The sequence below is a fragment of the Larimichthys crocea genome, chromosome III, assembly GCF_000972845.2.
Source record: "Larimichthys crocea isolate SSNF chromosome III, L_crocea_2.0, whole genome shotgun sequence".
NCBI lineage: Eukaryota > Metazoa > Chordata > Actinopteri > Sciaenidae > Larimichthys > Larimichthys crocea.
In genome coordinates, this window is record NC_040013.1 from 1,735,728 (window position 1) to 1,748,192 (window position 12,465).

The 12,465-nt window shown below is 42.1% G+C and overlaps 1 protein-coding gene across 2 annotated transcripts in view; it reads right to left on the minus strand.

Moving 5' to 3' along the window:
- adgrd1 (adhesion G protein-coupled receptor D1) overlaps positions 1-12,257 on the minus strand; it is a 38,135-nt gene extending 25,878 nt beyond the window's left edge. Inside the window, exons 1-12 of one of the 2 annotated variants that reach the window (XM_027278528.1) lie at positions 11,918-12,257; positions 11,803-11,839; positions 11,536-11,652; positions 10,990-11,088; positions 10,484-10,606; positions 10,229-10,408; positions 7,408-7,668; positions 6,340-6,407; positions 5,863-6,012; positions 5,693-5,743; positions 2,937-3,066; positions 1,631-1,738 (exon numbers count right to left, since the gene is read on the minus strand). In XM_027278528.1, the coding sequence (XP_027134329.1) occupies positions 1,631-1,738; positions 2,937-3,066; positions 5,693-5,743; positions 5,863-6,012; positions 6,340-6,407; positions 7,408-7,668; positions 10,229-10,408; positions 10,484-10,606; positions 10,990-11,088; positions 11,536-11,652; positions 11,803-11,839; positions 11,918-11,971 (1,378 nt within the window). In that variant the 5' untranslated portion in view covers positions 11,972-12,257. The remainder of the gene's footprint in view (positions 1-1,630; positions 1,739-2,936; positions 3,067-5,692; positions 5,744-5,862; positions 6,013-6,339; positions 6,408-7,407; positions 7,669-10,228; positions 10,409-10,483; positions 10,607-10,989; positions 11,089-11,535; positions 11,653-11,802; positions 11,840-11,917) is intronic. The other variant, XM_019259444.2, reaches the window with a different exon arrangement.
- Between the last annotated feature and the right edge of the window lie 208 nt (positions 12,258-12,465).

Genomic DNA, 12,465 nt, shown 5'->3' on the forward strand with positions numbered 1-12,465 from the left:
ACTCGCATGAGGGTGAAAGGGGAGAGGGGCCCGCAGGAAGAAAAAAAAAACATGTGGATATCGGGAAAGCTTATGAAACCGCTGCATGACTTCAGCAGGAGAGCAGGAGGTCTGCTTGGTCCCCCCTCCCTTAATGTGACCCATCATCCAGAGCAGCACTGCAAGATAAACAATGAAACTGGAGGAAGCTCTTAATGGTTCTGTTCTTCCTTTCAGAGGCCCTTGATCCGGGCCCCGCTGACTTAACGTCACTTAACGTCCCACAGGAGATCTCACGGTGCCACAGGAGCAGCAGCTACATCACATTTGATTTTTGACCAAGCAGTAAAAATAAAAGTGAAGCTAACACAGGAAGTGCCAGAATAAAAACTACAGTTCCTCTAACGTCCACTTGAGGCTGGCTCCAGAAGTGAGTCAGTCTCCATAAGTCCCCATGTTCAAATGTCCAAATTCACAGCAGAAATATGTCACGGAGACTATGTCTAGGTTTTAGTCACAGAGACTACATCCAGGATTTAGACAGTCTGTGTGGGACGTCACAGAGACTACGTCCAGGTTTTAGACAGTCTGCGGGGACGTCACAGAGACTACGTCCAGGTTTTAGACAGTCTGCGGGGACGTCACAGAGACTACGTCCAGGTTTTAGACAGTCTGCGGGGACGTCACAGAGACTATGTCCAGGTTTTAGACACAGAGACTACGTTCAGGTTTTAGACAGTTTGTGGGGACGTCACGGAGACTACGTCTAGGTTTTAGACAGTCTGCGTGGACGTCACAAAGACTACGTCCAGGTTTTAGACACAGAGACTACGTCCAGGTTTTAGACAGTCTGCGGGGACGTCACGGAGACTACGTCCAGGTTTTAGACAGTCTGCGGTGGCCTCGCTGACTGTGACAACAAAAGCTTGCTGATGTCAGATAAATGTTGCGGCGTATATGCTGCGGGAGAGACTTTAACGCTCCAAGACATAATTTAACGTCCCACAGGAGATGTCGAACTATAATAAAGTGTCCAAACACACCAACATGTAACATAATTAGGATATAAAAGCTCCACTTGGAGCGTTTCATGCAGCCAGGTACTCAGAGCTATGAGTTCATTTGGTCCTGGCTCTAATGTGTCAAGCAGTAACGTATATTCGAGGTCTGATAACAGTCCTTTAATGAATTATTAAAACAGTTTGTAAGGCAACATGATGCATGTAGCAGCCAGGTGGAGCCGAGGGAGTCTGACCTGAACACAAAGTCAAACAAATGGAGTTTTAATGCCTCTCCGTAATGACTGCTCCCCCCTCACTCCTCTATGTGAGTCCACTCTTTTTTAACGACACAGGAAAGTGCTCAATTCTTTCTGGTTTGAATAAAAGGGTAACTGCCAACATTAAAGTCATAGCTGGATTTCTATGGTGCACCATAAAGTCACACAAAAGCCCCTCATGGGCACTCCCGTCCTACACTGTACGCTATGTTAGCGGCCTTTAAATCTTAGCATAATAAATTACTGGGCCAATAACAAGAGCCTCCCAGCTGGACAATTTTCTCTTGGCGCGAATCAGAGCACGACTAATGTGAAGTGTTCACGCTCAACCTGGAGAAGCTGCTACTCTGACTTATCATATCTGTAACTTACACAGCATGGTGAAAGCCTCGCCGGGCACGGAGATGTAGTTCTTTCCCAGTGTGGGGAAGCGGTAATGCGACAGGTTGTAGTTCTGCGGGAATTTCATCAGGGAATAATCTGTGGATGGAAAAGAGGCAAATGTTTCATCAGGGGTGGATGGAAGACGTGAAGGGACACAAGGCAGACAAACAAAATACTGACACTCTGAATAAGAAAACAAATGATGTCTGTAGACTGTAGTTTGTTGTCTGTAGTTTGTTGTCTGTAGTGTAGTTTGTTGTCTGTAGACTGCAGTTTGTTGTCTGTAGTTTGTTGTCTGTAGACTGTAGTTTGTTGTCTGTAGTTTGTTGTTTGTAGACTGTAGTTTGTCTGTAGATTGTAGTTTGTATGTAGACTGTAGTTTGTTGTCTGTAGTTTGTTGTTTGTAGACTGTAGTTTGTTGTCTGTGGACTGTAGTTTGTTGTCTGTAGACTGTTGTCTGTAAACTGTAGTTTGTATGTAGACTGTAGTTTGTTGTCTGTAGTTTGTTGTCTGTAGACTGTAGTTTGTCTGTAGATTGCAGTTTGTATGTAGACTGTAGTTTGTTGTCTGTAGTTTGTTGTCTGTAGGTTTGTTGTCTGTAGTTTGTTGTCTGTAGACTGTAGTTTGTCTGTAGACTGTAGTTTGTTGACTGTAGACTGTTGTCTGTAATTTGTTGTCTGTAGACTGTTGTCTGTAGTTTGTTGTCTGTAGTCTGTAGTTTGTTGTCTGTCGTTTGTTGCCTGTAGACTGTTGTCTGTAGTTTGTTGCCTGTAGTTTGTTGTCTGTAGTCTGTAGTTTGTTGTCTGTGGACTGTTGTCTGTAGTTTGTTCTCTGTAGTCTGTAATTTGTTGTCTGTAGTTTGTTGTCTGTAGACTGTTGTCTGTAATTTGTTGTCTGTAGTTTGTTGTCTGTAGTTTGTTGTCTGTAGACTGTTGTCTGTAATTTGCTGTCTGTAGTTTGTTGTCTGTTGACTGTAGTTTGTTGACTGTAGTTTGTTGACTGTAGTTTGTTGTCTGTAGTTTGTTGTCTGTAATTTGTTGTCTGTAGTTTGTTGTCTGCGATCAAGACAGATGAAAAAGAGGCAAATGTTTCATCAGGGGTGGATGAAAGATGTGAATGGCCCCTCGGGAGGCAGACAAACAAAATACTGACCCGTGACAGGGAGTTATCTGACCCTCTGAGTAAGAAAACAAATGATGTCAGCTCGACGCTCTGTGTTCTCTTTGCCCCGACAGTGTCAAACACAAACTACAAACAGTGAGTCACCATCGTGGAGAGCTGACAGCAAACTGACCTGCAACAAAAGATGTTCCACCCAGGGAGATGAGCGAGTTCGGGCTCGGGCTGGGCTCCAGGTTAGTCACCATATGTTCCATCACTCTGTCCACTGTCTCGATCAGGCCGCTGACCACAGGGGTGGACTGCTGCTCGACAATGACCCAACAGAAACAGTGTTCAGCTCACGGTTGGTGAACGCCAATTGATTTGTGTCAACCTTCCGGGATGGTGTCACCGTTAAATCTCAAAAATAGGTCAAGTTAAAGGACTGCACCACCGATTTCACACACTAAATTCATATTTTTAAAAGCAAACTCAAGACCGATCACTTTAGTTCAAATTTTACTTGAACTATATGTATTTATTCGCCTATTTATACATTTTAATCTGTTGTTTCTATCTCATTATTACTGCTATTATTTATTAAGTTAGTTGGTTTAGTTGGCAGTGTTTCCTCACTGCAAAAAGATACTGTTTCCACAGTTGTCATGAACATGGGAATTACCTATAGACAGCACAAAAACTGTAAAGTTGGACATTTTAACATGGGGACTTATGGAGGCTGACTCATGACCTATACTGCAACCAGCCACCAGGGGCGATGAAGATGTTTAAGCTTCACTAGCATTTAGCTATTTCCCAGTATTGTTATTTTTAGCCAGAATGGTGCTGTTGAAGTTTCTTTTTCATCTTTTGAGACTATTTTTTTTTTTTACCAGGCAGGAAGGAACAATGAAATTATATTATTCAATGAAATATGGAAAAAAAAAAAGTAGGATCGAGTGTTTTTTGGACTCGTAGAGGTTAGAGTCAGGATATCTGTCTCTTGTGAGTCCCTCAACTTTACGGGGTGCATATAAAGCCGGAGTATCCAACAATAATAAACTCTAAAATGAAACTGTAACTTCTGCTCAAACAGCCAGTCTGGATAAAAATTACAATATTGGGATATTGTTAAATGTTAAACTAGTTTTTAGCATTTATCAACAATGCTAAACTATGTAACATTACATTTACATTTCAACATAAACGCTAACATAAGCCAACATAGCAACTCAACAAAAGTGAAACCTAAGCATCTTGATTGCCCCTGGTGGCCGGTTGCAGTATTTTTCTGGCAACTTGGGGACATGTTGTGACGAACAGTTAGGGGTTATTTACGCATGATCATTCATTTAGAGACATGTTTGTGTCCACTTGATGACTGTAAGACCAATATTTACTGTCTTTTAGCTCTGTTTTTGGTCTCCACCAACTAAATGTTTCACTATGTTCATCAGCTAGCCCGCTAACTTTGTCTGTCTGCTAAAACAAGCTAAAAAAAAAGCTAACAACGAGCTAAAACAAGCTAACAACAGGCTAACAACAGGCTAAAACAAGCTAACAATGAGCTAAAACAAGCTAACAATGAGCTAAAACAAGCTAACAACAGGCTAACAACAGGCTAAAAAAAGCTAACAATGAGCTAAAACACGCTAACAACAAGCTAAAACAAGCTAACAACAAGCTAAAACAAGCTAAAAAAAAGCTAACAACGAGCTAAAACAAGCTAACAATGAGCTAAAACACGCTAACAACAAGCTAAAACAAGCTAACAATGAACTGAAACAAGCTAACAACAAGCTAAAACAAGCTTACAATGAGCTAAAACAAGCTAACAATGAGCTAAAACAAGCTTACAAGGAGCTAAAGCAAGCTAACAATGAACTGAAACAAGCTAACAACAAGCTTAAACAAGATAACCAAGCAGCAGCCTGGTTAAATAAAAACCTATGCGGAAGGGCTTAAAAACTCAGTTCCTCTAACGTCCACTTGAGGCTGGCTCCAGAAGTGAGTCAGTCTCCATAAGTCCCCATGTCCAAATGTCCAACTTCACAGCAGAAATAAACATGTTTACAGCCTGGTACAAAAAACTGTTTTGGTCTCTGTAGCTAATTTCCCCGTTCATGACAACTGTACTGAGGGTGAATTTATATACAACTCACCTGTTCACATTATATTAAGGCTTAAAGTTTGATTGACAGGTGAGGTGCCAGGTTTTTAGTCTGCCGTCATACCAGAAGTAAGGCTTATGCTAAGCGACTGTCTGTTTTGATTTTACATGAAATCATATTTTTCCATTTGTTTGTTAACATTAGTCACAAATATGTAGCATGTGTTCTATTATACACAAACATTTGAGTTCAGTTAGATCAAACTATCAAACTACCAGACGACGTCGTTTGAGATATGAAGTCGTCCAAAAAAACTTGACGGAGAGTGAAATTTCTGATCAGAGACGATAATCAAAAAGGGCCTTTACTGTATCTGCTCTCCAAGTTTTTTGCGTTCTCATACGTGAACATCTGTTTCAGCTTGTTCCTACAAAAACAAGCATAGCTTGATCAGAGCTGAAGCCACACACACAATGTCTTTCTTTTGGCAGCAGCGGTCATGTGTGTGTGTGTGTGTTTGTATATAAAGAGCCTGGAGATTTGGCCAACATGACAGCACGGGAAGCTGTAAATTTACACTCAAAGCATTGTGTCGCTGAGCACCTTATAGTCAGGCGGCTGCATTTATACAATTTGCACCACAGTATTTGACTACATACTGTAATCCTTTGTGGGTGCACGGCCAGGCGCTGTTATTACTGCTGGCACCGAAAAATATGCTAAAAAATCTCATACTCATGGATCTCTTAAGTGCCTTGGATTAAAGTATTCACCAAATTACATATGTTACATTATGTCATGTTCGAACATTGCACAACAGCAGTGTGAACTCATTTACCTCTGGCAGGCCTGGAGAGGACAGCACTTCTTCCACACTTTTGAGAAAAGCCTGGGTGGAAAGAAGAAAAACGGACATCACGGGAACTGTTGCATCATATGCACATGGGTGGGCATTGTGTCTGCGTGTGAACTGGTTTAACACATGTGTGTGTGTGTGCTCCAAGAAACCTGTGTGAGGTTGTTGGCAGTGTTGTGAGGAATGGTCCTATTGGGCAGCGCCTTCAGGAAACCCAACACTGGCATGGACGGCGGATCCTGGGAGTTTTGGACCTCCTCGTGCTGACCGATGACGACAGGAGGACTCACTTCTGTGGCTCTCTGAGGAGACAACACATGGAGCATCAGATGAAGGTTACTATTAGGAGTTCCAACACACACACAGGATGTTTAGCCTGACTTCGGGAAACACTCTTTTTTCAGTCTAGTACTCTACGGGGAGCTATTTTGTGCGGCGTGTTGAGCAGCTGTCTCCACTTTCTTCTATTTCTTTATCCGCCTCCGACCTCCAAAGCCCCCTTTTAATAAACAGGACCAGCCTGTTCACATGTGCAGTCAATATCCCGCTCCTCCGTCTTCAAACGGAAACAGCTCATGCAGGCACCTGAATGCATTTCTGAATTACAGAAAACCTCTCTGTTGACTTACGACTGTTGGCGTCGTCGACGTCACTTCTTTGGAGACTCTGGGTGTCGTGGAAGAGACGATGGCCTGACCTAGAAAGGACGATGCAAAGATACACATGTATAAGATGTTAAAACTTCTAGTTTGGTTGCTCTAATTTTTCTGTTTTTCTGGCTGTAACGTAGCTGGATTTCATCAACATACAGCACACAACAGTTTATGAGGCTGCACCATGCCAAGTCATAAAAGGAGACAGATTACAACCTCCACACAACCTGAGATAATCAACCGCCTCAATAATGCTCCGCCACGAGCTCCTGTTTAAGGCTGAAGATACATTTTATGTCTTTGCTGTCATTTAATAAAAACAGCACTAACTAGCCACCAGAAAATGGCCATACATGGACGTACACCAGAGGTATCAGTCTGCTCTTCTTTGGTGCAATGCAACATTTTATATGCGCACTCCGGAGAGGTGAAAAATATTTTTCTGTAACCATAACAGTCGGGCTCTTTGCGTCTGGTAATGGTCAGTGGAATATATTGCTTTTGGTAACGACTTCGGAGAAGAAATCAGTGCAGCGTGCTTTTTATGCATCATACGCCGCGACCAGGTGAAGCTCAAGTGGTACACAGTCGTAATTTTCATATACGATCACGGTGCACGCTGTGGAGACGACGAATCAGGATGTTTCATACGCAGGAAAAGGACTTCATAAATATGTTTTTGTCCATTTATGGAGGTCTACTCACTCAAAGGAGCCAGTCCTAGGGTGTTATAACCTGTCGCGTTAAATCAAAATGATCTGCCCCCTGAAACCCAACAGGCCTCTGCACTCTTATAAATACTTATAAGGCAGAACTATGTGAGCTTTGACACTTATATGGTGGAAGGTCATGACAGTGTTTTGTGAGGAGCCGCTTGACAGCGAGTTTAATATCTTGTTGTTATTCATGAATGCTGTGGGTGGAATGCAGAGGCGGAAATTGCTTTTTAAGAACTGTTTCCCCCTCAGAGAGAAGTCAAGAGGGGGGAGTAATTATTATACATATATGCAGGAAATACTTTCCAGCAGAGCGTGATGTTCCTACCTATGGCTGCGTTGTAGTAGAGCCGGATGTCCTGAGGTGAAAGAGCCCTCTCCCAGATGACGAACTCATCAAAGGCGCCCGTGACGTAGTGACCGTACGCTCTGCCGGTGCCGGTCCCGATGACGAGGTCAGGGTAGGGGTCGCCGTAGTGCTCGGTGACGTTGCTGCCAGAAATGTCACCATCAGTGAACGTCCCGTTGATGTAGACCTTCAGACCGTCCTTTTTAGTCCAGGAGAAGAGGATGTGCGTCCAGTAAGGCCCTGCAAGAGTAACGATGTCACAGATTTACATCATCTACAACTCAGAGTTTTAGGCTCAAGTGCCAAAAAACAAACAAAAAACTGCAGTTCCTCAAACGTCCACTTGAGGCTGGCTCCAGAAGTGAGTCAGTCTCCATAAGTCCCCATGTCCAAATGTCCAACTTCACAGCAGAAATAAACATGTTTACAGCCTGGTACAAAAAACAGTTTTGGTCTCTGTAGCTAATTTCGTGGGCGACCTTAAAAGTATCTTGAGCAACCAGAGCCACCACACTGAGCTTCACAACAGCTCTTGTGGTCCATGTCCATATTTTATACTGTCTATGGTCTCGCCGTCCTCATGCTTCTTGGATTTTGCCACCACCAGCTCTGCACCTCTCTGGACACCACCCAACCACCGTGAAGGAACCTGCTAAATCCACCTCTCTAATCTCTAAAGAACTGGCTTGGGTTTGCCTTTTCGGGTCCTAAAACGTTCATCATGAAATCATGAAAAATGTTCCCGGAACACAAAGTGACGCATTCACGTTTCTAAAAACTTCAATAACAATAACAATGCTAACGTGCTAACGTTGCTTTGAGTGGGTTAAATCTAGAGAAACTCGACTTCCGGGTTCTGGGGTGCACGACGTAGTCCACAAAGCTCAGCTCAGGTGACTTAAATGACTCGGACTAGAGTTGTCACATCAACAACAAGGAGCATTAATGAACCAACTAATGAACCAAGTAGAAACAATGACCCCACCCAGGTTAAATACAGTCCGAACTGAAGCCTCTGGGACGTCTTCATGGATTGGTTAAGTTACAGTCCAAGTTGGCCCAGACGACTGAGAACCTTCACAGATCTCGTGCTTACATAACAGTAACTACATATTTGTTAACCAGGCTCAGGGGATGAAGTTACTATCATTCATTGGACCGAGGTTTAAAATGATTAATTGATAATCAAAATAGTTGCTGATTTTCTGATAATCTAATGAGTAAATCAACTTTATGTCATAGAGTCTGTTCTGGTGCTGAAGACTCTTTTCGGTCGATTTTTACAAAACCATGAACTTACTTCCCCTCGTTCGTCCTGACAGTAAGGGGAGTCCCAGAAGACAATAACTGTCTGAAAACTCTTTTGCCAGCAGAGAAAAACAACCGAAACATCATGTCATTTGTGGTCAGAATATAAACCACATGTTCTGAAACCCAACAAACATTTTAAACTCTCCCTCTTCCACTTCTTTACACTGTAAAAAAAACCCCGTCTATGGTGAGAAACTGCCAAACCATGACAGTAAAAGACTGTAAAATATGAAGTATGACTGTGTTTTCCTTTCTACAGTAAAACAGTCACATTTCAAAACCTTTATTTATTTATACAGAATTTTATACAAAACAAAAGTAGAATTTTAAATTAGAGACAGTTAATTATGCAGTAAAACACCGTGGCATGTTTTACAGCTTTTTACCGTCATGGCAGTTTTTCACCTTAAAATCTACATCGACATTTTAAAATAAGTAAAAATCAACAGTACTAACATTCTCTTACCGTAATATAAAAAAAATTGTATTTATTACGGTAAAATTCTGGCAACCACAGCTACTGTTTTTTTTTTTTTAACCGTAAAATCTTTTATGTATACGGCATTTTATACAGAATAAAGCAGTATTTTATATTATACAGTAAAACGCTGTAATATTTAATGACATATTTTATGGCCTTTTACTGTTATGGCAGTTTGGCACCATAAAAATCTACAGACATGTAAAAATATGGAATAAAATGCCAAGTACTAACATCCTTTTACTGTCATATTAGAAAAGGCTGTACTGTATTTATTATAGTTCAATTCTGACAGTTTTTTACCGTAAAACCAAACAGTTTCTTTTTTTTTTTACAGTGTATGTTTAACGTTACGTTGCTTGCCTTCACTTACAGTTAGTCACGGAGCAGCTCAAAGTTTAATCTACCACCCTCAGAGCTTTTCATCACACCGTCCTGAAACCCCGACATGTCACACTGCATCAGAACCAGATGACGTTTGATCCTCTGTGACTGTACACTCGAATCAAAATTGATTTATGACGCCCCGTGAACACAAACTTTGAGTAATTGCAGCGAAAACAAAGATGACAGAATCCATTTAGAGAACAAAACACTGATCTGTGAAAGTTTCACAAAACGTTAAACCTCAGATGTTTTTCTTTGTCTCCACTGTGTCAGAACAGCTCAGCCAATCGTTTCATCTCATGTGAAAGCACGCTCTGACCTTTATTACGTTTCAGATTTCATCTCACCGGACCTTCACTAATCGCCTCAAACATTGCTGCATTTAAGAGGGGAAGTGACCACGTCTCACTACACGTCCATAATAATTGTATGTTTTGTGATACAGCAAAAAGATTTATGAAAAATCAACTCCCTGTGGCAACATCTGGGTTCAGTTAAAGCAAACCATGAATGCAATTATATAACTAACAATTTATGGTTGAAAACAAAAAAATACATTTATATATAAACCAAAATACATTCCTCATGAGAGCTTGGGAAATGTTCATCCATTCACAATACCTGGAACGGGAACGATTTTGACCTTCCATCTGCAGTTGTTGCCTCGAGTGTAAAACTCCACGTACCCGCCGTAAGTGTTGGTGTAGACGGAGAAGCCGTTGGAGATAACTTTTCCTCCGGAGGCTACAGCGAAACGAGACTCTGCCTCGTGGTTTTTCCAAAAGAAAGAGAAGGTAATCCCTGAAAAAAAAAAGAAATCAGGCGTCAGTACAAGAAAATCTGCCAGATTATAACATGAACAAACAGCGTGCTCACCCTCAGGACCACACATAGTAGGGTCACTGATGCAAGAGTTCTGGTAGTTTCCAAAGTGGAGAAAGGTGCCGCCGTTATCTCCGTTCAGAAAGATGCCCTTGTTGACCATCCCTTCAACAATATCTGCAGCGGAGAAACAAATCAAAGGGAAATGACGAGCGCCGTCTGAACGCCAGGAGGTCAAATATTCCAAATGTTCAGTTCTCTGATCATCCACAAATCAAATTATCCAAAAGTCCCTGAACAGTCAACAAATCATAAATCGTTCTTGCAGCTGATGAACATGAGAGTTTTACGACTTTCTTGGTGTCTCATAAAACATTCACAGGCCCTAAGTGCCTTAGATAATTGATATTTTATGATTATTAAAAAAGAAGATCTTGGACTTGAACGTGGAGAAAAGTGTGACTCAACCGTGTGCAGATACAGAAAGGGGATAACCGGACAGCAGCTGGGTGATGCACAAATGAATTTCAGTGAGCGGAAAAGAAGGAATGGATTCTCACCTACTGTTGCAGAAATGTTAGTGTAGGCAGAGTCATTGGTATACACATAGGAAGAGTTATGGGAGGAAGGGAGCACAGTGTGGTTGTGGATTCTGAGTGCTGGACAAAGACAACGGAGAGAGAAAAACAGTGATTCATACCTATAGAGACAGACAAAGAGGAGACACGGTGAAGGGACAAGACAATGGGAGGGACGTGGTGTGCAGGTATGAGACGGAGTGATGCTGAGCTGGGCGAGGAGGTTCACACATCATACTCGATGTCTATACCTGATCCCTCTACAACTTTATCCAAAAAACTTAATGCATGATGGAGAAGTAACTCCCTCTCCGCCTCCACCTCCAGATTATAAGATACTTATTGCAGCTTTTAAATCACATTTTCTCTGAACACAGCAGCACGTTTCCAAAACAAAGCATGATGATGGCTGTGGCTGGAAGGTGGGTGAGATCATGCAGAGAGCAATCAGACAAAAGGACAACTTTGTTGCATGTGTTGCATTCCCACAGGCGTGATGCATCTGTGTGTTTCGGTGTGTGTACATACTTATGTTGCTTCCGTTAACATAACCTGGTCTGTTTCCAATCTGGTCCCACAGATCGTGGATCCCATCCACGGCATCGAGAGGCCAGTAATGTGAGGCCGTGGCCAACACCTGCAGGCCTGGACGGGAGAGTTCACGGGTAAACAAGCATCTCCTCAATCAAGCTCAGTCCCACACCAACCAATATTTATTTTCCTACACAAATAAACAGCATCATCTACTTTGGATCTGAAGCTTGAAACACTCTGGAAAAAAAGACTCATCACTACCTGGATGCCTCGTCTGATGTATCACTTGAGCATAAACCTGCAAAGAAATCAAAATGTGTTTATAAAAGCTGCTGCACACACACCATCACACAGTCAGAGAGTCTGACCAGCTCACCTTAAAACAGGAGACAAAAGTTGTGAAGAGGTGAATCCGCAAAGAAAACTCCATAACTTTGAAGAGAATGTAGCATGTGAAAAATCAAATCCCCAAGTCAAGATGAATCCAGGAGGGCATTATTCCAAGATGTGAACACTTCTCATCAGTCCATGTGTCCAAACTCAGAGATACAGATGAATTCTAATAAAAAATACTAGAGCCAAAAAACAGGGATTAAATCAGAGGTTGTGGCATGAGGTTGAAAACTGTAATCCGTGATCTCTCATTCCAACATTGAAGCAAGCAGTCCTCTGACTTTCTGTGCCTGCATCTGGAAAGAGCAAGAAAAAAAGCCCCGTGGAGGAGAAGGAGAAGGAGGCGTACACTGACTTTGTTGGACTGAACGTGGGAATTGCAAAACGTGATGTCATTTTTGGATCTTTCTGAGGAGGGGCGTTATGGAGCTGTGCGTAAATGGCATTATTTGTGCGTAATTGGAGCTGGGTGAGATCAGGATCAGCACTCTGTGCTCCAAACACTGTTTAGATCAAATAAGAAATACGTGT